The following is a 25,565-nucleotide window of genomic DNA, read 5'->3' as shown; positions in this document are numbered from 1 at the left end:
GTAGGATTAAAATAAACACACTTTCCAAACAAAAACTTAAGTCTCTCACAATGGAACTCTGTAAAACAAGGACACACAGTTTCTGTTAAATGTAGGAAATTTCACAAAATGAGCAATGATCGATCACCTGGATTTTATTCACCTAAGATTTTTGAGTTTTTCTAAGTCTATCCCCACCCTCTCATTCATCAATGTGATCTTTAGAGTACAAATCAGAAGAGAGAGACCATATTTACAAATTTAATTGCTAAAGCATGGCTATCAAATATTAGTAGTAGCCAGCAACTAAAGACAGACTTCTCTGGGCTAAGGAGAGAAGAGATCATAGAAAAAACGTAGAAAGAGTTATGAAATGAGAAGAGTAAAGAAAGGCAAAGATTCTTTACCTGGTTAGTCCATATATGGATTCTCCATGGTAACTATCTGCAAAATTTTTTGTATATGTAGGTATGGACATATTTCTGGGAAGAGGATTCATCAGATTCTCCAGAAATTTATTAAGAATTACTGCCTAAGGGTTCTACTAATATGCTAAGCTATATTTATTCATTCAACATACGTATGAGAGATGCTCAAACAAAAAGGTTCATAAATTCAGAACAAATTAGTGTGAATAATGTGAGACTAACTGGGGAATTAATAATCTAGTATGGGGAACTTGGGCTGCTCAGTTGGTTAAACATCAGACTCTGGATTTTGGCTCAAGTCATGATCTCAGGGTCCTGAGATCAAGCCCCATCCTAGGCTCTACACTGGGTGAGAAGGAGCCTGCTTAAGATTCTCTCTCTCCTGGGGCGCCTGGGTGGCTCAGTGGGTTAAGGACTCTGCCTTCGGCTCGGGTCGTGGTCTCCGCGTCCTGGGATCAAGCCCCACATCGGGCTCTTTGCTCCGCAGGGAGCCTGCTTTCCCTCTCTCTCCCTGCTTCTCTGCCTACTTGTGATCTCTTGTTCTCTGTTAAATAAATAAATTAATTAAATATTTAAAAAAAAAAAAAAAAAGATTTTCTCTCTCCTTCTCCCTCTTTCCCTCCCTGAAGTTCCACATGCGTTCTCTCTCTCAAAACAAAACAAAAACTGGTATGGAAGGCAGACATTTAAAAAAAGCTGATGTTACTGACACGCTTGCGAATACCAAAGCCAAATCAATGAACTAGTAGAATGACAGTTACAGAGGAAGTGATGTTTAATACAGATCCTATTTCAAGGAAATGATGCAAGGGCCTCTTGGTTGATTTGTCTGGCAGGAATGTGGGATTATCCTGGGGTTGGAAAGTTCTTGAGAGACAAACCTCTCACTAGGTGAGGCTCTAAATGCAAAGCATCCTGTATCTCAACTTCTAAGTATCTATAATTTTATTCTGTTGAAGGCAGGCCTGGCACTTTAAGCAAGAAGTGGCATGATCCACTATGTCTTCTAGGCAAGTAATTCTGGCACAAGTGGGGACACTATATAGACAAAAGAATTATTCAAACCACCAATGAGGCCTTCTTACCTAGATCTCTCGCTGCACTTACTAATGTTGACTGTATCTTCTTTTCCAAGTCATCCATTATTTCTCTTAATTCACTCAGATTGGGATCAAATGAAGGTTTCACAAGGAATTCATGGTTTTCCACCTACAGACAGAACAAAGAATAGCTAAATTTTACAAATGATGTGTAAAGATGGAATAACATTATGTTTTCTTTTCCCTCATTTTGTGTTTTCTTTTCCTTCATTTAAATTTCACTTGTATTTTGAGTTAAACTTATGTTTTAACTTATTCTGCCACTAAGGAGTTCCCATTTATTAGATGCAAAATTCTGTTTATAAGGAGCTTAGAGCTCTAGACACCCAAAAATTACTTAGATGAAAAAGATGCAGAGCTTATGTCACTAGTAGTATTCAGTATTTTTATTTACATTTCCCCCTAAACAATGTTTAATATGTTCTTCCTGAACATTACTAAAGAATGTTCAATGTTCATAGCCTATAACAGAATGTGTAGTTTTTACCTAAACCAAGGATCCATCTTAGGAACCTCAAAATTAAAATTAATTAATTAATTAATTAATTAAAAAGCTACAGAATTTCATTTATTCAAACTGAAAGTTGATCAAAATCTTTCAGGATAGTGGTGGGGGGCGCCTGGTTAGTTCAGTCATTTGAGTGTATGACTCCTGATTTCGGCTCAGGTCACGATCGCAGGATCCTGGGATCAAGCCTGGCGTTAGGGTCCGTGCTCACAATGAAGTCTGCTTGGGATTCTCTCTCTCCACCTCCGTCTGCCCCTCCTCCTGTTCCTGCTCTCTGGCTTGTTCTAAAATAAATAAAATCTTAAAAAATAATCTCTCTTAAAGGCTTTATTTCCCTAAATTCTTCTAAGAGTCATCAAAAAATCATAATGAAAGATTTCATTTACAATGGCAAATGTACACACAAAATATTTAGATATTTAGAATATCTTTTTTTTTAAAGATTTTATTTCTTTATTTGAGAGAGAGACACACACACACACACAGAGCTTGAGCAGGGGAGAGGAGGCAGAGGAAGAGGGAGAGGGATAAGCAGACTCCCTGCTCAGCGGGGATCCTAATGCAGGGCTCCATTCCAGAACCCTGGGATCATGACCTGGGCCGAAAGGAGACGCTTAACTGGCTGAGCCATCCAGATGCCCCTAGAAACAAAGTCTCAACTATTTAGGACTTTGTTTTTTCAAGACAGATAGATTATTTATTCATTTGACAGAGAGAGAGAGAGAGAGCGTGAGTGCGAGTGCACAGGCAGGCAGAGTGGCAGACAGAGGGAGAGGGAGAAGCAGGCTCCCCGCCGAACAAGGAATCTGGTATGGAACTCGATCCCAGGACCCCAGGATCATGACCTCAGCTGAAGGCAGACACTTAATCGACTGAGTCATCCAGGTACCCCAACTACTTAGGAATTTTATTTTATTTATTTATTTTTTTTAAAAAAAATAACTGCTTACTGCAATATTGAAAACAACTGGTAAGCAAAAAGGTAAACTACGAAAAGAGAAAACCAAACCCAATATTAACATCTACTCATTCCTAAGAGATGGTCCAACAGGAATCCCCTTTTTGAAATAAAACAAAACTTAGACAAAATTAGGAAAGAATACCTTTTAAAAAAGAACGAAGCATATCCTTACAGACACTAAGAACTATTAAAAAGAATTGGGGGGGGGGACAAATAAAAATTATTAAAAAAAAAGAATTAGGGGAGGGAAGCCTGAACGTCCCAAAGCAACCAACTCTTATCTCAGGGATTAAGTTAAAGCCCCACAGTTGGGTGTGGAGCCCATTTGAAAACAGAACAAAATAAAACAAACAAACAAACAAAAACCTACTAAAAATAATTATGTAGAAAAGCACAATATAAGAGAGTCAGTTTTCTAAGGGAGATTTTTAAAAAACTTTATAAATGGGATTAATAAGATCTCTTGCCAATTATTCCCCACTTATTCAGAGTACACCTTCTTCACATACCAAACACAAGAATAAAGAATTAAAATTACAAAAAGTCAGCAAGAAAACAAAGAATAAAACATTTATCAAATAACTTTCTAAATTTAAACCGACAAGAGATTTATCATACTAAAATACAAATTTTTGAATAAACCTAACTGAAAAAAATACAAAAAGATCTGTAGAAGTAGCTATACAAAATGTAAAAATGGAAAGATCAACTTTTTCTTTATAAAGGAACTTGGTCTGCAAGTATCTGAAAAATATCAAGGTCATTAAATAGACCAATATAAAAATACACAATTCAAAGAGAAAGTAAGTAGTAAACTAACCCACAGGAAAATGTTAAAACTCAATGATAAAAGATATGAATATTTAAGTAACTTAAGATACTATTCTACAGCTATTTTTTTTTTTAAAGGAAAAGAAATCCTACCACCAGATACTAATGAGGCTACAGTGAAATTAGTATACTCATTCACTTCCGGTGAGAATCTAAGTTGTTATAACCTTAAAAAAAAGGCGGTATGAGACCAGATTCAGAGATATTTGTTATACTCTTTGACACAGCAATTTTACTCCCAGGAATTCAACCTCAGGAATAATGCAACAGATGCAAAACAACAAGGGATGAATAAGGTCTCTGTAGATTTATCTGTTAACATAAACATGTGCACAATGATACATCATTAATATTACACATTTGATTCAAACAGACAGTGAAGATGATGTAGAAAAAAAACCTAAGACTTACAATAATTTCAAGGAAAAATAATGCTACACTGGTGGGCTAATACTGCTGAAGAATTTGCCTCTTCCAGTGAACTTAAGAGAGGCAGAGCCATGTCAAGCTCCTGGCCTTGCCCCATCTTCCAGAAGTCTTCTGGTGAACTGACAAAACCCTAAGAATACTCACTAATAATCTAAATCTGGAGAAGAAAGCAGAACTGGTATCCTTCCATTTTCCATTCTCAGGAGGGGGAATGACTAGTTGTCTGTCCAAAAACATCAACCACCTATCACCAGAAACACACACACACACTCTCATTACATCAGACTATACACAGGAGATGGAGAAAAAGAAATCCAGGCTTGGAACTCCAAAATGGGATAATGAAATTAAGAAACAAGATAAAAGAACAAAGAAAGGAAATTAGGTCATTTAAATAAGAATAAACACAATACACCAAAGAAGAGAAAAGATACAGCTGGATCAAATTACCTGTAGTACAAATACTAAATATTATAAGCAGTTTTTTCAAATAAATACACAGTTGAGTTTAAAAAACAAAACAAAACAAAACAAAAACTAGAGGTCAGAGCCCCTGCAAAGTAAAGGGTTGCCAGCATAAACCCAGGTTACAAGGACCATTTTTAATAGCCATCTGTAGGGGGCACATGGATGGTTCAGTAGGTTAAGCATCTGACTCCTGGTTTTGGGTCCAGGTCAAGATCGTCATCAGGGCCCCCTGCTTTGGGGCTCCATGCTCAGCAGGGAGTCTACTTCTCTCCCTCCCTCTGCCCTTTCCTGCCCCTTGCTCGCATCCATTCTCTCAAATAAATAAATAAATAAACAAACAAACCTTTAAAAAAAAAAAAAAAATCCTCTATCAGGCTGAGCCCCTAAGAGAGGGAATAAAAAGACGAAATTTCCTCCCTGACAAAAAGTTGGCTTTCACTGGGGTTGGGATTTCAAATGTTTATTTTTGTTGGCAGTGGAAAAGCCTGCTGATTGTTGTCATGTCTACTATCCTCTCCTTCTACAGATAGATCTGACCACTTCTCACAGGATATGTAACTACTAAGAACAAAGACTCCATCTCCAGCATCCCTTGCAGCTAGGTGTGAGGACAGGACTAAATTCTGGCCAAGAGAACAATGAGCAGAAATGCTGTGTACCATTTCCATAATGTGCTCTCCTCTTTCCCTTTTGTCTTCTCCCGCTTGCTGCAATAAAGATAAGGTAGTAAGCTGATGTGTACCTTGTCAGGCAATACCTGAAGGGTTCTGTTCTGGAGCAAAAGAGGTGGCAGCAGATCACAGAGACAGCAAGGCTATCCTGACAGCCTCTGCCGCTTCGCTCACACTGCTCTGACAGAAAAGTAAGCCCATAATCTTGCTTATGCCACCATTACTTTATTTGGGGCTTCTTTTTTAGCAGCTAAATCTTTGCTCCAACAAGTCAAAAAAGCTCCAGGCTGAGAAATTAAAAGTGTTCCTGGCTTATGGGGTGCTGGGGTCAGCTCAGGTCATGATCTCGAACCTGCATCAGGCTTCATGCTCCTCTCTCCCTCTGCCGCTCCCCTTGTCCACATAATCTCTTGCTTTTTCTCTCTACATAAATACACAAAATTTTTAAAAAACAAACAACAAAAACAAAAGTGTTCCTGGCTTACATTGCGGTATATATGGCAAGGGTAAATTTTATCTGAGGGAGGGGGAGGATGTAAGATTTGCACAGACAGAACCGAGATAGGTGCAAATTCATAATCTAAATATACATAATGGACAAGGAAAGAAGCCACCAACAATAACAGTAAAAAAAAAAAAAAAAAGACTGAGCAGAAACAAGGGGTAGATTTAAACCAAGAAATTTTAGATATGGAATATTAAGTGTATTAAAATATTTGAAGTAATAGAGAATGGAACACATGAGCAAAGAACAAAATGCTACTTAAAAATAAAAAGACTAGACAGAGTTAGAAATGAACAAAGTAACTTTTACAAGTAAAAAATACAGTCATTGGGGAAAAAAAACCCCTATGGACTGGTTAAACATATCAGCGCTGAAGAGACACTCAATGAACTGGAATATCTGAAGTAATCACAAAGAGAGCAGCACAGACGCATGGCAGAAAAAGAATGTGGAAGTCTAACATATGTCTGATCACAATTCTAGGAGAAGAGAATGAAGAACACAACATTTAAAGAGATAATGATTGATAATTTTCCAGAACAGATAAAAGATACAAATTCTCTGATTAAGAAAACATAGCAAATCCAAATAGAAAAAAGAAGTCCACTCTGGACTCAGAGCAATAAAAGCAATCAGTATCTGGAACCAAGACTTCCCAACAATAATAATTCAAGCCAAAGAACGGCACAATACAATCTTACAGATACTAAGGAAAAATAACTATCTGGAATAATACACCCACTAAAATCTCCTTTAAGAGCATAGAGACCTTTTCAAACAAACAAAACCTAACTAAACAGACTGACAATAGAAGAACTCCTGAAGAATATTCAGGAAGAAGAAATGAATAGCAAAGAAATTAGGAAGCATATGGGCAAATCTAAACTTAACACTGACTATACAGAATGGAAATCTAAAGGGGTAAAAAACACAGAACTAAAATACCAGCCCATAATGAAGAAATGTAATCTGATCTCAGATATCCTAAGACCCTATTATTTTGGGAGCTAAGTGAGAAGATACTGATAGACTTGATTTTGATAAGACATGAATATACATTTTGTAAAAATTTGCGAATAATTTACAAACCAGTGGAGGTATGATAGGATGGGGAGAATAGGAAAGGGAAAATGGAATTTTAAAAACCCAATCGATGGGGCACCTGGGTGGCTCAGTGTTTAGGTTAAAGCCTCTGCCTTCAGCTCAGGTCATTGTCTCAGGGTCCTGGGCTTGAGCCCCGCATCGGGCTCTCTGCTCAGTGGGGAGCCTGCTTCCTCCTCTCTCTCTCTCTCTCTGCCTGCCTCTCTGCCTACTTGTGATCTCTGTCAAATAGATAAATAAAATCTAAAAAAAAAACCCAAAAAACAAAAAACCAATCGATCTGTAAGAAAGACAGAACGAGTAAGGGGAACCAGAAAGAATAGGAATCACACAGTAAAAGGATAGAAATAAATACAAATTGTCACTTAAGAAAAGATTATCAAAATTTAAAATAAATAAAATCCAGCTATAAGCTCTGTTACTATAAAGACTCACAAAGGATGGAAAACTACATACCATGTAAAAAAACTAAAAAGAAGGACTCTGAGATAGCCCTCTTACTATCAGACAAAAAAACCCAAACAAAAACAAAAACAAAACACAACAACAACTAAGGCAAAAAGCATTACTAAGGACACGGTCTCTAAAGAATGATGAAGGCTCAGTTCACCACAAAGAAAAATACAGCTGTGTGTTGAGAAACGTATAAAGCAATAATGGACTGAACCATAGAAAGAAATCCAAACTTCTCTCAATAACTCAGTAGATCAATGATTAGCAAGCATACAGACAATGTGAACAGAACTAAAGCTTTATCTAATCTAATGGACACACAGAAAATTCTGCAACCAAAATTAGGGAGCATGCATGATCCTCAAGTACACGGAGAACATTTATGAAACTGGGATGTACCAAGCTTAGAAATTAAATACACACAACACACACACACACATTTCTAAACAAATGGTAACAGGAATAAAATTCTGACAAGTGAGTAAGAGACTGTACCTTTAAAAACTTGCAAGATACATTCAGCTAAAGCAACACAAAAAGAAAAGTATCATCTTAAATGCTTACTGAAAAAGAAAAGGCTGGAAAAATAGTGAGCACTCAATTAAAGAGGTAAAAAAAAAATAGGTAGATAAATATACATAAGAATATTAATGAAATAAAATAAGATTATATAATGAAATAAAAAGCAAAGATACAAAAGAGGATTTAAAAAGTCACAAACTGAATCTAAAAAAATACGTACCATGGAAAGGAGGCACAAATTATATTAAAAATAAGCAGGAATGGGTGCCTGGGTGGCTCAGTGGGTTAACTCTCTGGCTTCGGCTCAGGTCATGATCTCAGGGTTCTGGGATCGAGCCCCAGAGCCCCGCATCGGGCTCTCTGCTTGGCAGGGAGCCTGCGTCCCCCACCTCTGCCTACTTGTAATGGATCTCTGTCTCTGTCTCTCTCTCTCTCTCTCTCAAATAAATAAATAAATAAATCTTAAAAGGGGGGAGGGCAGGGAATATTTCAGCAAATACAGCAGTTTTTTTTAAAAAAATAATAAACATCACTATGAACAATATGAGGAAGTGGAAAATGTGAAGTACGTGTTTCTCAGAACAAGGGTCTAGTATCCAAAATATATACAGAACTCTTACAACTCATCAACAAAAAGACAACCCAACTGTAAAATGAGCAAAGAATCTGGATAGAAATTTCTCCAAAGAAAATGTGCCCAACATCATTAGCCTCCAGGGTAATGCAAATCAAGACCATAACGAAATACCACTTCACATCCACCAGAATGGCTATCAAGACAATGCCCAAAAAACAAATATGGTGGCTCATCAGTTGGTTAAGCAGCCGACTCTTGACTTCCGCTCAGGTCATCATCTCTGGGTCCTAGGATCGAGCCCTTTGTTGGGTTCTGCGCTCAGGATTTCTCTCCCCCTCCCTCTGACTGCAAGCCCCAACAAGTGCCACCTCTCTTACTTTCTCTCTAAAATAAATCCTTTTAAAAATAAATAAATAAATAAATATTAGTAACAATGTGAAGAAACTGGAAACCTCCTATATTGCTTGTGGGAATGTTAAATGGTGCAGACACTTGGAAAAACAATCTGGTAATTCCTCAAAAAGTTAAACATAAAATTACCATATGACACAGCAATTCTATTCCTAAATAAATACCTAAAAGAACTGGAAACAGGTACTCAAATACCTGTATATCACTGTTCATAAAAGCCCCAATCATAATAGCCAAGAGTCAGAAACAACCTAAAGGTCCACCAACAAACAAAAGCAGACACAGACCCATAAATACAAAGAACTGGTAACTGCCAGAAAGCAGGGGGATGGGAGTACGAGCAAGACCAGCAGGGGGAGTGGGAGGTACCGGCTTTCCATTATGGAATGAGTAAGTTACAGGGATGAAACATGTAGCTCAGGGGATATAGTCAATGGTACTGTAGGAGCATTGTGCATTGAGCAAATAGCATTACATGCTGACTTCTCCATGTCGTACACTGAAACTAATATTAACATAGTGTGCCAACTACACTATAATCAAAAAATAAAAAATAAAAAATAGGAAACAAAAAATGTCAACATGTATTTAGAGATAATTCTAGGTGGGAGAATATGAATACTTCCTTTTTTGATATTTCTTTTTCATTTCCAAGAACAAAAACACTGAAGCATTTATATACTACAGTACCTTTATAGCTTACATACACTCACACAATGATATAGCTGTATTAAGATCATGCAACTATGGCTTTTTAAAAACTATTTCCATTTTTGGTCCCAGTATTGTCAGTAAAGATTTATCTAACATTACTTCTTTTCCAGTAATAGAGAAAATGACAGTTAATAAGTATATACAAAATCTAATATTAAAAGGTAAAGTGCTCAAATATGGTATAGAAAGATTTTAAAAAATTTAATGTATCTCACTGAATCACCCAATCTAACTGAAACTATTTTTTGGTGAAAATTCATTGCCTTTTTGAACCTTGTCCTGGGGCAGCACAGATCTACATTTCTATTTACTTCAGAAATAGAAAATTTTTCCGTAAGATTTATGGAAAGCAGACATAAAAGCACCTGTAGCATTACATACAAAACTAAGCCTAGGAAAAAAGGCAAATTAACCCAATCATGCATGTAAATTACTGCTCCCTTCATCACTTAAGCTCCTAAGTGCACAGCTGGAAAACATGAGTAAAGCTTTCAGAAATCATACATGAAATGATTGCTATCCTCTGAGGTCTGTTCAAAGTAGTTCTGAGTCATATAATTTAAATGTGTAAATTCATTAAAAATATCTACAATGACAGTGAAGGGTTGAATTCACTTTATAACCCAAGGTAAGTTTAAAGGTTTATAACAGAATAAAGAAGATAGTGTATTAGGCTGATTCCCTAGAAAATTTAGAGCAGGTTATAACTAGGAATCATAGTTATTTAAAAGATAGCCTCGGGGCGCCTGGGTGGCTCAGTGGGTTAAAGCCTCTGCCTTCGACTCAGGTCATGATCCCAGGGTCTTGGGATCGAGCCCCGCATCGGGCTCTCTGCTCAGCAGGGAGCCTGCTTCCTCCTCTCTCTCTCTGCCTACTTGTAATCTCTGTCTGTCAAATAAATAAATCTTTAAAAAAAAAAAAAAAAGATAGCCTCACACTATAAAACACAAAAACCTTTAGTTACAGGACAGTATCTAGTAGACACGGCTGACTGTCTACACCACAGTCACTCCCCTTCTTCCCCCTTTCCAATAGTGCTATCTCATTTGTCTATCTCCAACAGAGGGATACCAACCACCCACTAGTTGTCTTAGGCCCACATCATGGCCACAATCACGGCTTAAATGGCCCCATAAAGGCAACTTGCAGGGATCTTGCTTGGAATGTTGCATGAATTGCTACTGATAGGCAGCCAACCTAGGACCAAAGAGGAACCAGCAAGAGTTAAGTTGAAATTCAAATCACGAAGACAGAAAAGATCGAGAAATTAGGTCCTCTGGATGGTGTCATTGAGCTGCTGGATTAAGCAACGCTAAATTAAAGCTAACCCTATTTCTAGACTTCTAATTTCATACACCAGGGTATACTGAGGTTCAAGTTATGTGCAAAATAAACAGTCCTAAATGATACTGAGTTTAACCTCAAACAGTCTTGTGGGGGTGGGGTAGGATCCACAACTCATATCTTATTGACAGAGTAGTTAATGTTGATGAGGGGTCCAGAATATGTCATAATGGCATAAAAATTACTCCAAGATAAAAGCATCCGAGGAAGACTTTGTTTTTGAACTCTCTTATCTCCCTAAAAGCAGAAACTCCCCAAAGAACTGTTGTTGTAAATCCCCTCTCAGGGAGTTTCACAACCAAGGAAGTCAAAATTATCATAAATCACTCCTAAAAGTCATTTGTTTTCCCCTTAGTGCTCTTTTTCCTCCTCTCCTATTCCCCAAGCAACAGTATATAAGCCCCAAATTCTAACAGCCTCTCGAGTCACATTTTTCTGTGAACTCAAAAATCTGACCTCTTGCTAATCTATCAGTTTAATTAGCAGAGCTCCAAACAATGAACAGAAGAGAACAGAAAAAAAGTTTTTCTTCCCCTACAAATAACTTAATGTTCTACTTTCAGATTAAGAAATCAAGGTTTGGGGCACCTGGGTGTCTCGCCTCTGCCTTCAGCTCAGGTCATGATCCCAGGGTCCTGGGATCGAGCCCCGCACTGGGCTCTCTGCTCAGCAGGAAGCCTGCTTCCCTCCCTCTCTCTGCCTGCCTCTCTGCCTACTTGTGATCTCTGTCAAATAAATAAATAAAATCTTAAAAAAAAAAAAAAAAAAAGGAAAGAAAGAAATCAAGGTTTGTTAAAATTTTAAGTGACAGCAATGAAATTAGGACGAATAACCTCTTCTTTTCCAGTCTATATCCATATAATTGCACTGCCTGCCTTCCTAAAATCCACTCTTCCCAGACACAAAATCTTACAACACTCTAATTCTATATTGTTGAGAATTAACACTACTATTTTACGGTCACAGTATAGTTTAGTTTAAAAGATATATGTCAAGTATTTCAGATCAAAGTTAAAAATCTTAACCTACAATAAGGAAAGTTAGTATATTTGGAGGTGGAGGAAGCAGACCAGACTGCCAACATTGTCCCTCTGAAGAGGAAGAATGGTCAACTTTTGCCTCTATACTTCTTCGTATCATTTTGTTTCACTTGTACCAATAGTAGGTGTTAACCTTTACAAGCAGAAAAGCTTCAAATAAAGAAAACACTTTAAAGATTCAATTCGGCATTTTGGTACATCATCATTTTGGCTTATCTGCTGCCAGTATGTATCCCAAGGGCTGGATGTATGCAGTCAAAATACTGCAGGACAGGAGGGAAGGCAGGCCAGAAGGTGGGGAAGGAGTAAATCAAAAAGCATAATATGAAGTCAAAGTATCCAACCTTTTATCATTCTGCTACTTTTTGTAATTATCATAGGAGTGGCTAATATCTTAGGTATGATGCAAACAATCTGCTTACTGCAGAGGACAGCTTTTAATGTCCCAGAGCAGGAGAGGGAGAAGAGAGGTCCTATTAGGCAGGGTCTCCGCATCTATTGGGCAGGGTATGAATGTGATGACCCAGATAAAAAGGAGACGCATGGGGTCTTCAACAGAAGATCTGTACATTTACATAGGGGGCTATAAATTTTTTTTTCCCCCAAAAGATTCTATTTATCCATTTGACAGTAGGCAGAGAGGCAGGCAGAGAGAAAGAGGAGGAAGCAGGCTCCCTGCCGAGCAGAGAGCCTGATGTGGGACTTGATCCCAGGTCGGGGCTATAAATTTTAAAAAACTCTTCAACGTTCTCAATTTATACACACCAACTTCTGGCCAGATAATGCCCACTGACTGCCCAAGACCACAGCACTTGCAGCAGGCTGCAAATTGGTAAAAAGAAATCACAAGCTCATTCTCACTTTGAAAAATGATTGCATTTCTAATTTATTAGGAGTAATTTATTTATAAATTCTCTAAGTGTGGTTGCCAGACAAGCAGCAGCATCTGGGTACATGTGAGAAATGCAAATTCTCTAGCTTCACCCCAGACTGAATGATTCTCATTCTAGGGATGGAGCTCAGCAATCTGTTTTAACAAGCCCACCAGGTGGTTCTGATACATGTTTTATATTCGAGACCCACAATATTAAAGCATGGCAACTTTTAGAAGAATAAAGTTGGCCACAAAAGGCAAATATCAACTGCAGCATTTCAGGAAAGTTAAGCTGTGGAGACAATGGAACGCTCTGACTCTTGCCTTCCTACCTCCCTATTTCAGACAGTTTTTATTAACCACCAAGGACTATACCTTTACATGCTTTCACCTAAAAAATGTTTACAGAAGCATCTGGGTAGCTCAGTCAGTCAAGCACCTGCCTCCTGGTTTCAGCTCAGGGTCCTCAGTGAGGAGTGTGCTTGTCCCTTCCCTCCAAATAGATAAATAAAAACTTGAAAAAATAAAGACCATTTACAAATATCCAACTCTGCCCCATCACAGGTAACGTCACATCCTCAGCTCCTGATGGCAGTGGTGGTTCCAGTATCACATGTCTGTGAGCATCATTTCTGCACCCCCCCCCCACTTATCTGAAAGTTGTATACCTAAAATCATTCCATTAATAGCAACATGACAGAAGTAACAATGCTAAAATGCAAGTTTTCCCAAATGAGGGCTGAACAATGCAAGTTTTCCGGCTGCTTGAAGCTATCACTGACAAAACAGTACCAGGAGAGGAAAGGATCTACACTTATATATACATATGCAAGGACTTCTAAATCCAAAGAGCACACAATAAATGAGGCTTAAATGTTTTAACCCTGGGGTAACAATCCAGTGAAACCAAAATAAATCGACATACCATAGGGCAAACTAACTCAAATCCAGTTATTAAGAATGCAAAGAATCTAACAATTAGCAAACCAAACTATTACCTTAATACAAATAATGTGAGAGCCCGTATTTTCTGTATGATCATTTTTGACAGAAAATTTAGTGTAGAAAATTTTAAAGATATTATTTTTAAAATCACAAAATTGAAAAACATTACATTTAATGGTCCCATATTAAATTTGTTCTATAAACAAACTTTTGACAGTAAAATTTACCATTCCATAAACTTCACTTTCAAATTAACTTTCATACAAGGATATTTTTAGCTATTTCAGAAACTATTCCCTTTGTATTTATATATAAAATTACTGCTTAACATTGTTAAAAACCTGAGGAAATAGATCGCTTCTTACACCCTAAATGCTCTTCTCACCTAACAAGAAATTTGGAACTAAACAGTATTAAGAGAATGGTTAACTTTTTAGTTATATCAGCAACTTTTTAGGAAATACACACATATTTTAACCTCTTCCCCCAAAGACTTTCCTACATGAAAAATAAAGGAGAAGTTGCATTCTCATGTGTTCCACATTTACCTTTATCTTCGTTTCTTTTCCAGTGACTACAATTTTCCTTCTCTTTTGCAATTAAAACGGAACTCAGCTTGCATATGTGGACTCTTGTACTTGTGAGATTTCCTTTAACCAGGCCAGTCATTTCCTATTAATCTTTATTCATCCACTAAAACAACTGATATTTTTAAAAAAGCAACAAACTCGCCCATCACTTAATCTTATGTCCATGGTCTCCAAGGTGCCTCACAAAAATACCAAAATCAAATACTAAAGAAAAAAAAAAAACTCTGAAAAGTTTTCTGTCACTCATTTCAAAAATACTTTGCTGCTTGAATTCAAGAGTAGATTACATACCTGATCCATATCTAAAGTTGTTTCTATCATTTCCTGAAATTTGGAGAAATCAGAACGAAGATCAATAAGAGGAGTGACAAAAATGGCCAACAATAAACTCTGGTGTTTTCCTACAAGAGAGCAAAAAATAGTAAATAAAATTCATCTCAGATAACAAACAGCATTTGATCCAAAAAAAAGTGCAGCCGGTCTCCAAGTTACTATTTACTCCTGTATTTTAATTGAAATGTGTTTAGTATTTATTTTATAGGAAGGGAGATCATCTGGCACGCAATACTTCCTAATAAAACACTGCCTCCCCTGCCTGCCTGTAATCTCCTTCATAAAAAGCACTAGAGATGCAGAAACATGAAATTAATTACAACTAAATGAACTGTATTTCTCTGCAGATTTAATAACCCAAAGTCAAAGTCATTAAAATAAAATGCCTCTAACTTACCCTATCCCTAATTTCCACTAAGAATACAGTGTTCGAATTAACAGAGGTTAAATCAAGCCAACTATTTACACTGGCACTTTACTTGATGTTATTTAAGAGCACAAGCTGTGGAATTATATGAGAACGAGTAAGTGAAGCAACAGAGTCTACAGTGTGAAAGGCATGAGGTACAGACCTGGGTGCCAACCCCAACTCTGCTACCTACTGGCTCTGTGAATCTGGAGCACGATACTCTGAGCCCCTTTCTGACAACAGCGACCCAGGAGAGGAATAAAGAAGATAACTCTACATTAACACTTAATATAATATGCTTGACAATTAACAGGAGCTCAGCTATGGTTACCATGTATTGTTACTGGTTACATTGCAAGGATTTTTTTTTCTGACCTCCAATAAATTCTTTTACAAGAATTCTGCAAGTGATCTCTAGCCTACTGCATTTTGCTCCAGAGCAAGAGTTTCTTCTCTTTTCTAGAAGGAGCAATAGCTCTTGATTGAGAAAACGATGAGAAACTATTAAGTCAGCAATATTACTGCAAGAATTCATCTTTTATTAATCACAACAGCATCTACACATATTTAGAAAATAGTACATATGTGTGAAACATTATTTAGACAGTCTATAAACAACACTTTGCCCACATAGTGTCTGTTGTGCTTCAACGCCTGGTTCTTTATTCTGAATGAACTAGCTCATACATTATTGGTAAATAGGAGAATGATGGAAGCAAGGTGAGGAGGTGGTACTGGTTCACAAATAATTTTTTCCTAGCCCACTGTTTTTAAGTGATCAAGGGCAAGCTTTCAGAGTAAACTTAGCCATATATGAAGACCTTGGAGTAATTAGCCCAATGGCCAGTATACTCACCACTATGCTAAGATACCAAGAAAAGCAGAGTATAGATGAAAAGAACAAGAACATCTGCTGGTGTTTAAAAGAATTTTTTTTTTTAAACTAAATTCTGTACCCTGGTTCAGATGTTTAACTTTCATGAAACTGACCTTTTTTAGAAGCAAACAGCCTTATAAGGCATCTCAAAGGAGGAACAAGAACCCAAGACTTTAAGGCTGCATGCAAAGAATCACCTGATGTTCATGCTAGGTACAAAGCAATGGAAATGTATGCAGGCTACTGTTCTATTAAAATTTGCTAATGCTTTTGCTAGTAATCATTTCAAAATTTTCATGTATTTTGAGGTCTACCTAAACTCCCCCTTTTTTTCCCTGTAAGTTCTGTTATGTTTTCCAGCATACAACATTGAAGTTAAGTTTGCTAAGAATAAACACGTGGTATTTTTACAGAAATACCTGTACAACCTTCAAAACCTGTCATCCTCAGAGTTAAGAGGCCCCTTCTGAGTTCACCTACTCCTTATCCTGCAAACTCTCACTAAAATCTAGAATTCCTTCCCCTACCTATAATTTGTATTAAGCCCCAGCTGCCAATATCCAATTGGGTTTTTCCCCCTAAAATGGTTATGGTTTTTTAAATAAAAATAATAGAGATGTAATTCACATACCAAACAACTCTCCATTTTATTTTTTTATTACTATTTTTTTTTTAAAGATTTAATTCATTTATTTGGCAGAGAGATCACAAGTAGGCAGAGGCAGGCAGAGAGAGGAGGGAGAGAGCCCAATGCGGGGCTCGATCCCAGGACCCTGAGACCATGACCTGAGCCGCAGGCAGAGGCTTAACCCACTGAGCCATCCAGGTGCCCCACAACTCTCCATTTTAAAATATACAATCCAATGGTTTTTAATTTATTGACAGATTTGTGAAACAACCACCACAATCAATTTTCAAACACTCACTGCTCCTGAAGAGAAAGGGAACCCTGTACCCGTCAGCAGTAACTTACCATTACCTTCCAACCTTCTGCCACTCCTCCAAGTCCAGGCAACCTATAACCCACTCTCTGTATTACAGATTTGCCTATTCGCATATTCCACGTAAACGGATCATATGATACTGTGACTGCCTTTTTTTACTTAGCATAATGTTTTCAAGGTTCATCCTTGTGGCACCATGCATCAGTACTCCATTCCCTTTTATTGATGAATATACTGCATTATACAGATACAGCACATTTTATTTATCCATACATCAAGTGAGCGACACCAACTGGTTTTTCCTAGACTTCATTTTTTCACTAGTTATCATAGCCTAGAAAGCCCTACACAGTCTTTACTAGTGTCTTAACACAAGGACTACAGACTCTTAAATTCAAAGTACTACATAAACACAGAAAAGAAACAAATTCTACCTTCATTTTCTCTAACCTCTAACCAGAATGTGACATCTCCTTCCATTACTAATGTGTGCAATAAACCACAGTGGTATTCCCAGTACCTACGTCTTTGTCATCGAACAAAATCCCAGATATATTTTCATATCATTATTACAGTTTTGGAGATGATTTTAAGTATCATTTAAACTCATTATTAGGGCACCTGGGTGGCTCAGTGGGTTAAGCCGCTGCCTTCGGCTCAGGTCATGATCTCAGGGTCCTGGGATCGAGTCCTGCATCGGGCTCTCTGCTCAGCAGGGGCCTGCTTCCCTTCCTCTCTCTCTGCCTGCCTCTCTGCCTACTTGTGACCTCTCTCTGTCAAATAAAGAAATAAAATCTTTTTAAAAATAAATAAATAAATAACAGACTCATTATTAGTTTGGTTTTTTTTTTTTTTTAAAGATTTTATTTATTTATTTATTTGACAGACAGAGACACAAGTAGGCAGAGAGCCCTATGCGGGGCTCGATCCCAGGACCCCGGGATCATGACCTGAACCGAAGGCAGAGGCTTTAACCCACTGAGCCACCCAGGTGCCCCTAAACTCATTATTAGTTTGAAACTTAAGACCTTAGTAGAACTTTACTCAGAATCATGTTATTTAATGCATTAATAAAGAGGATGTATTTATCAAGTTTGTTTTTTTATTTTGGCAAGTGTGTTTCAATATACTTGGCTGCCTCTACGAGTCTGTATTATTTTATGCATTTAAAAACACTATTCTGAAGAGGGGTTCATAGGCTTTTTAGGGTCCACAGCACACAGAAAGTTAAAAATCTCAAATAGGCCTTACCTCTCTGGCCTCTCTTCCTAACATGGCCCTTATTCTCTATCTCTGTGCTTGATCACTCTAGCCTTCCCTTGCTCCTTCAACAAGTCAAGCCTTAAGCACTTGCACTAGCTGGTTCCACTAGCCTCCCCCAAGATCTTAAACAACTGGCTCCTTATCATCATTCAAGCTGTGGAACTCAGGTAGCAATTCTAGAAAGACCATCTTTGACCAACAGTTCGAGTGTCTCCCTGGCCCCCGCCAAGTCACTCTATCATATCAATATATTATACTTCCTTTACTGTACTTATCACCACTTGAAAGTCTTGTTCACTGATGTTTACTGTCTGTCTCCCCTTATCCTTCCAGTATTGCTGACCCTCCATAAAAACAGGGACATTATCTGTCACATCTACTGTTGTACCTCCTAGAACGATGCATGGAACAAATGAACTAGCTGTTGAATGAATAACTTATTGAAGGAAGCAATCACGGGACTGGTGAAGCAATCACTGGTCATTAGTTTTGAAACACACCATGCTCACGTAGCAAGCATACCAAATATGACACAAGGAAATAACTGTTAGCTTCTTAGGTGCATCAAAATATGAAATGTCCAAGTAATCAAATAATTAAAATTTCTGTAGGAACGCCATTCACTGTCAAGCACTAAAAGATACATAAATTGCTGACAGCATACACAAAAATAAACCTGAAATGGATTAAAGACCTAACTGTGAAACATGAAACCATAACACTCCTAGAAGAAAACATAGGCAGTAATTTCTTTGACATTGGCTGTAGCAACTTTTTTCTAGCCATATCTCCTAAGGCAAGGGAAACAAAAGAGAAAGTCAACTGGGACTATACCAAAATAAAAAGCTTTGAAGTGAAGGAAACCATCAACAAAACAAAATGGCGGACACCTGGGTGGCTCAGTTGGTGAAGTGACGGCCTTCGGCTGAGGTCATGATCCTGGAGTCCCAATCGAGTCCCATTATCGGCTCCCTGCTCAGCAGGGAGTCTGCTTCTTCCTCTGACCCTCCAACCCCCATGTTCTCTCATTCTCTCTCTCCATCTCTCAAAAAAAAAAAAAAGGGGGGGGGGCAACCTACTGAAGGGTGAAGATATTTGCAAGTAATGTTACCATTAAGAGGTTAATATCTAAAATATATAATAAGAATTTCTACAACTCAAGACCAAAAAAACAAAAACTCTGATTAAAAATGGACAGAGGAAAAAAAAAAAAAGGCAGAGCATTTGCGACAATGTGGATGGAACTAGAGGGTATTATGCTTAGCAAAATAAGTCAATCGGAGAAAGACAACTATCATATGATCTCCCTGATATGAGGAAGTGGAGATGCAATGTGGGGGGTTTGGGGGGTAGGAAAAGAATAAATGAAACAAACAGGATTGGGAAGGAGACAAACCACAAGAGACTCTTAATCTCACAAAACAAACTGAGGGTTGCTGGGGGGAGGGGGGTCGGGAGAGGATGGTAGCGTTATGGACATCGGGGACGGTATGTGCTACGGTGAGTGCTGTGAAGTATGTAAACCTGGTGATTCACAGACCTGTACCCCTGGGGATAATAATACATTATATGTTAATAAAAAAAAAATGGGCAGACATCAAAAGAAATGAAATCTTGCCATTTGCAACAACGCGGATGCAACTAGAGGGTATTATACTGACCGAAATAAGTCATCAGAGAAAGACAATTATCATATGATCTCTCTGATATAAGGAATTTGAGAGGCAGTGCGGGGCGTCATGGGGGGTAGGGAAGGAAAAAATGAAACAAGATGGGATTGGGAGGGAGACAAACCATTAGGAGACTCTTAATCTCACAAAACAAACTGAGGGTTGCTGGGGGGAGGGGATTTGGGAGAGGGGTGTGGGGTTAGGGACATTGGGGAGGGTATGTGCTATGGTGAATGCTATGAAATGTGTAAGCCTGATGATTCACAGACCTGTACTTCTGGGGCAAATAATACATTTTATGTTAATAAAAGTAATTTTTAAAAAATGGGCAGAGGACCTAAATAGACACTTTTACAAAGACATAGAAATGGCCGACCAGACACATGAAAAAATGCTCAGTATCATTAATCATCAGGGAAATGCAAATCAAAACCACAGTGAAATATCACCTTACACCCAACAAATGGCTAGAATAAATAACACAAGAAATAACAAATGTTAGTGAGGTTATGGAGGAAAAGGAACCTTTATACTCTGTTGGTGGGAATGTAAACTGGTGCAGCCACTGTGGAAAACAGTATGGAGGCTCCTCAAAATATTAAAAACAGAAATACTACATGATCCAGTAATTCCACTACTGGGTATTTTTTTACCAAAGAAAACAAAAATACTAATTTGAAAAAGATACACGTACCTCTCCATTTACTGCATTATTTACAATAACCAAGATATGGAAGCAACCTAAGTATTCACTGACAAATGAATGAGTAAAGAAGAGGTGGTGTATACACAAACATATACACACTGCTATTTGTGACAACATGGATGGACTGAGAGGGTATTATGCTAACTGAAATAAGTCAGACTGAGAAAAACAAGTATCATATGATTTCACTCACATATGGAATCTAAAAAACAAAAGAATAAACAAGCAAAAAGCAGAAAAAGACCCATAAATACTGAGAACAAACTGATGGTTGCCAGAGGGGTGGAAAGTGGGGAGACGGGTAAAGGGGAGCAGGAGATACAGGCGTCCAGTTACGGAATGCGTAAGTCACAGAGACGAAACGTACAGTATAGGGAATCTAGTCAATGGTACTGTCATAGGGTTCAGGGTGAAAGACTGTGGCTCTACTTGTGAGCACAGCGTAACAGCAAACAGAGTTGCTGAGTAACTATACTGTATCCTTGAAATTCGTGTTATCATTGTGTCAACTATACTGATATAAAAAAAAATTTTAAGTTAAAAAAAAAAACAACCACTATGTGACTGCTAATTTAATTAAGTTAGATGAGCAAGTAACACTGAAATCAAAACAAACTATAGTCTAGTTCTGGAGAGCAGAAAGAAGTGCCTCCTTAGCCATGCCCCACTGACACTACTGACACTGTCGAGGCCCGGCACTAGTCACAAGTTTGCTACATCAGCATGTTCAAATAGTCCATGACTACAAAAATCAACCTGAAGTCTAAATTAATTACACAGTTGGCATTAACATTTTATTCTATTAAATATTTTGGTAAATGGTAATAAAAAGACATCAGTTTCAATTAACAAAGATTTAAACATATATTCTATGCCTATATTTCCTTGACTAATTTTACATAAATTCTTTGTATTACTAATTTCAATATTGAAGTTTAACTAAGCACTATTAAACTTCACCTGACCCCTTTAATGTATTTATGATATGTATTTAAAAGTCCAGGTCAGGGGCACCTGGGAGGCTCAGTCAGTGAGGTGTCTGCCTTCGGCTCCGGTCATGGTCCTTGAGTCCTGGGATTGAGCCCCATATCAGGCTCCCTGCTAAGCGGGGAGTCTCCTTCTCCTTCTCCCCTTCCCCCTGCTCATGCTCATGCTCACTCTCTCTCAAATAAATAAATAAAATCTTTTTAAAAAATTAAAATAAAATAAAATAAAGTCCAGGTAAGTGGAAAAGATGAGGGTAAGATACTCCTAATGAAAGTTTAAGTGTTCACACAAATAGGAGGCTGGAGCCAACAAATTCCCAAATTAAACGAAGAAGCAAGAGAAGCAGAAGTGCAGGTGAATCATGGTAAAATGGCTAAGTAATTAAATCACTCTGAATGATGACCCTGGGCACAAGGCCATCTCTGCTCTTCTTTCCCTGTTGTCAGCCACTTTGCAGTATGGGCCTCTCGTGCTTCCTCATGGCCCCCGCCACTTACTTCACTCATCCTCTCGTCTGTTTCTCCAGCCACATCATCCCTTTTGTTAAGCACAGCCAGTTGTCTCAGTTCCCCCACTTGCAAGTAATACTTTCTCTGACACCACCCCTCATTTTCCTTTATTACTACTGTCATTTTGACAAAATAGTACTTTTCTTTCCTACAATGATTTTTTCTTTGGATTCCACTGATATTTGAGTATCATTTTACACTTGTGCTAGCAGTCCCTGTGAGGTTATAGAAAACATACTCATCACACAGGCACAGAACTCCTATAAACCCTTATAATTTCCCAAGTATTAAGAACACTAGGAGCATCTTTTATTCAAAAAGGGTGATTTCTAGCGGCTCCTGCCTGGCTATGTCAGTAAAGCATGCAACTCTTGATCACAGGGCTATGAATTTGAACCCAATACTGGGGCAGAGTTTACCTAAAATAAAAGGGTTGACTTCTAGAACTTTTGCTCTACCCCTTCATTCTCCAGGGACAGGAGAGGGAATAGAAATGGAGTTAGCAATTGAGCATGCCTGAGGAAGCCCCATAAAATCTCAGTTAACAGGGAGTTCAGAGAGGTTCCAAGTTGAGTAAACACAACCCAAACCAAGGACAGTATCTCCTGCCCCTCCCAGACCTGGTCTCTTCATCTGGCTGTTCATCTGTATCCTTTAATGAAACTGGTGAATTTGTTTCCCTGACTTCTGTGAGCTTCTCTAGAAAATTAATCAAATCCAAGGAGTGGGTATCAGAGGAACCTTCGATCTATAGCCAGTTGGGTCAAAAGAACAGGTGACAACCCCATTTGTAACAGGTAACTTGTGGAACTATGCCCTTAACCTGTGGGATGTGGTGCGATCTCCAGGTAGATAACGTCAGAGCTAAGTTACATTGCAGGATACCCAGCTGGTGTCTCAAAACATTGGTATGGAGGGAAAAGTTCCACACACCTAGAGATCGAAGCGCAGGGCTCTGTGTGACAACAAAGGAGAGACACAGGAGAAAGACTCACAGGAGGAAAAGACAGGAATAAACTGAGTTTTCCTTTACTGTCCCAACTTCATAAGATTATTTTTACTTTCTCTCACCCATCACTTACAGCAATTTTCTAATTCTTTTTCTTCTGGTATATATTCTTGGACCAATAGACTGCATCTTGGACTGTATCTCTGTCCTTCCATCCAAATGATCTTACACCCAGATCCCACTAAACACTTCCAACAAGATATACTAACCACTAAAACATACTAACTAACCACCACAATGAAAAGCAAATAGTGCTTGTGAGTGTATAAAGAAATTTTTGTATTAATCTTATGACTGGAGGGGCACCTGGGTGGCTCAGTCAGATAAGCATCTGACTTTGGCTCAGGTCATGATCCCAGGATCCTGGGATGGAGCCCCACATCAGGCTCCCTACTCGGCAGGGAGTCTGTTTCTTCCTCTTGCGCTGCCTGCTGCTACCCCTCCTTGTGCTCTTGTATCAAATGGATGAATAAAATCTCAAAAAACAAACTAACACAACAACCCTGTGACTAGAACTGTAAATGAGCACAACCTTCTTGGTAAAGTAATTTGTCAGTAAATAATTACTTGCTGTTAAAATTCAGACCAGACCCCTCTGGTCCTACAGGTCAGAGGAAGCAATTACTGTGTTCTGAACTGAAAGGGAAGAAATGATACAATCAGATGGGAAACATTACTATGGGTTCACTGAGTAGGATGCACAAACCATAGGAGGAAAAGGAGCAAATATGAGTTTTTTAAGAAGCAATTAAACAGAAACATGATTAATTGGATATGGGAAGAGGATAAGTTATGCACCTCAATGTGATGGCTATTAGAATAAAATTTATCAATAAAATAATCTAGATATTTAGAGCTGTTTTAAGCACTATCAGATTTCCCTAAATGCACAACACCATTATTTTACGTTTTGCCTCAACGTTTTAATTTTAAAAGCTACAAGGAATAATAGAAGTCAAGTATACATTTCAAAAAACTATTTCTTACAGGAGAAATATGATTCAGAGTATAGTTTCTAGCACTCAATACAAGTCAGCTTTCTAGACTGTTGCTGCCCCCTGCTGTTTCTGAACTTACTTTTATTTTTTTCAGGAATAATGTTAAAATAACTTTAAACCCAGACTTAAATAAAAGCCAAAAACAAAGCAGGAGAACATACTCAACTTCTAGCAATATACTAATATACTAAAAAAGAGTGCACATGGGGATGGGCTTGGGCAGAGGGACACAATCTCAAATAGGCTCCATACACAGCACTTCATAGATGGCTCAGTTTGATCTCATGACCCTGAGATCATGACCTAAGCCAAAAACCAAGAGTTGGACACTTAACCCACTGAGCCACCCAAATGCCCATAGAAAGAATTTTCTTATATTATGATTCTACTTTTAAGGACAATGCATGAGCACCTGGGTGGTTCAGTGCGTTAAGCATCTGCCTTCCGCTCAGGTCATGATCTCAGTGTCCTGGGACTGAGCCCCGCATCAGGCTCCCTGCCCGGCGGGGAGTCTACTTCTCCTTCTCTCTCTGCCCCTCCCTGTTGCTTGTGCCTCTCTCTCTCTCTCTCTTAAATAAATAATAAATAAAAAGTCTTTAAGGACAGTGCATTTGGTTTATTTTCCCCAGAAGTTAGCCTCAGTTTTGGCTTTCTCCATGCAATCAATCAGTAGGCTAAAGAGCTACACGGAGCTCGGCAAAATGCCATGCCTGCCCTTTTTTTTTTTTGCACCCAATATGTGGCTCAAACTCCCAACCCTGAAATCAAGAGTCGCACGCTCCACTGACTGTGCCAGACAGGAGGCTCCATTTTGTTGTTTCTAAGAAAAATTCAGATTAGTTAGGTTCCCAATGACTAGGGTACACCTGGGGTCGCCAATGTTTCTTTCTTTCTTTTTTTTTTTTAAGATTTTTATTTATTTCACAGAGAGATAAGGTGAGCAAGAGAGAGAGAAAGAGAGAGGGAGAGAAAGCACAGCAGGGGAGGGGCAGAAGCAGACTCCCCACTGAGCAGGGAGCCCCCTACAAGGGGCTTCATCCCAAAATCATGGGATCATCACCCAAGCCGAAGGCAGACACTTAACTGACTGAGCCGCCCAGGTGCCCCATCCAAAGTTTCTTATAGAATGAAAAGCGGGGTGCCTGGGTAGCTTAGTCGGTTAAGCATCGGCCTTCAGTTCAGGACAGTGCATTTCAGGTCATGATCCCAGGGTGCTGGGATTGAGTCCCACAGGAGGCTCCCTGCTCAGTAGGGAGCCTGTTTCTCCCTCTCCCTGCCACTCCCCCAACTTGTACTCTCTCTCATAAAGAGGCAAATAAAATCATTTAAAAAAGAGAGAGAGAGAGAAAAGAACATAGCTCTTAGCATCAAAACACCTGGAACAGTCTTCCTTTTCTAATATTCTCTAG

General features: G+C 38.4%; 1 protein-coding gene across 4 annotated transcripts in view; it reads right to left on the bottom strand.

The window, feature by feature from the left end:
* Positions 1-25,565, bottom strand: part of MSH2 (mutS homolog 2) — a 77,905-nt gene that overhangs the window by 16,296 nt on the left and 36,044 nt on the right. For all 4 annotated transcript variants that reach the window (XR_004287730.1, XM_032352039.1, XM_032352038.1 and 1 more), the window contains exons 8-9: positions 14,743-14,852; positions 1,493-1,616 (exon numbers count right to left, since the gene is read on the bottom strand). Coding sequence is in view for 3 of the 4 variants with exons in the window: in XM_032352039.1 (XP_032207930.1) it covers positions 1,493-1,616; positions 14,743-14,852 (234 nt within the window). In the remaining variant the exon portion in view is untranslated. The remainder of the gene's footprint in view (positions 1-1,492; positions 1,617-14,742; positions 14,853-25,565) is intronic.

The sequence above is a fragment of the Mustela erminea genome, chromosome 7 (genome assembly GCF_009829155.1).
Source record: "Mustela erminea isolate mMusErm1 chromosome 7, mMusErm1.Pri, whole genome shotgun sequence".
In the NCBI taxonomy this organism is placed as follows: domain Eukaryota; kingdom Metazoa; phylum Chordata; class Mammalia; order Carnivora; family Mustelidae; genus Mustela; species Mustela erminea.
The sequence above is the reverse complement of the archived record's forward strand: the minus strand, read 5'-3'. Positions and strand labels throughout refer to the sequence as shown.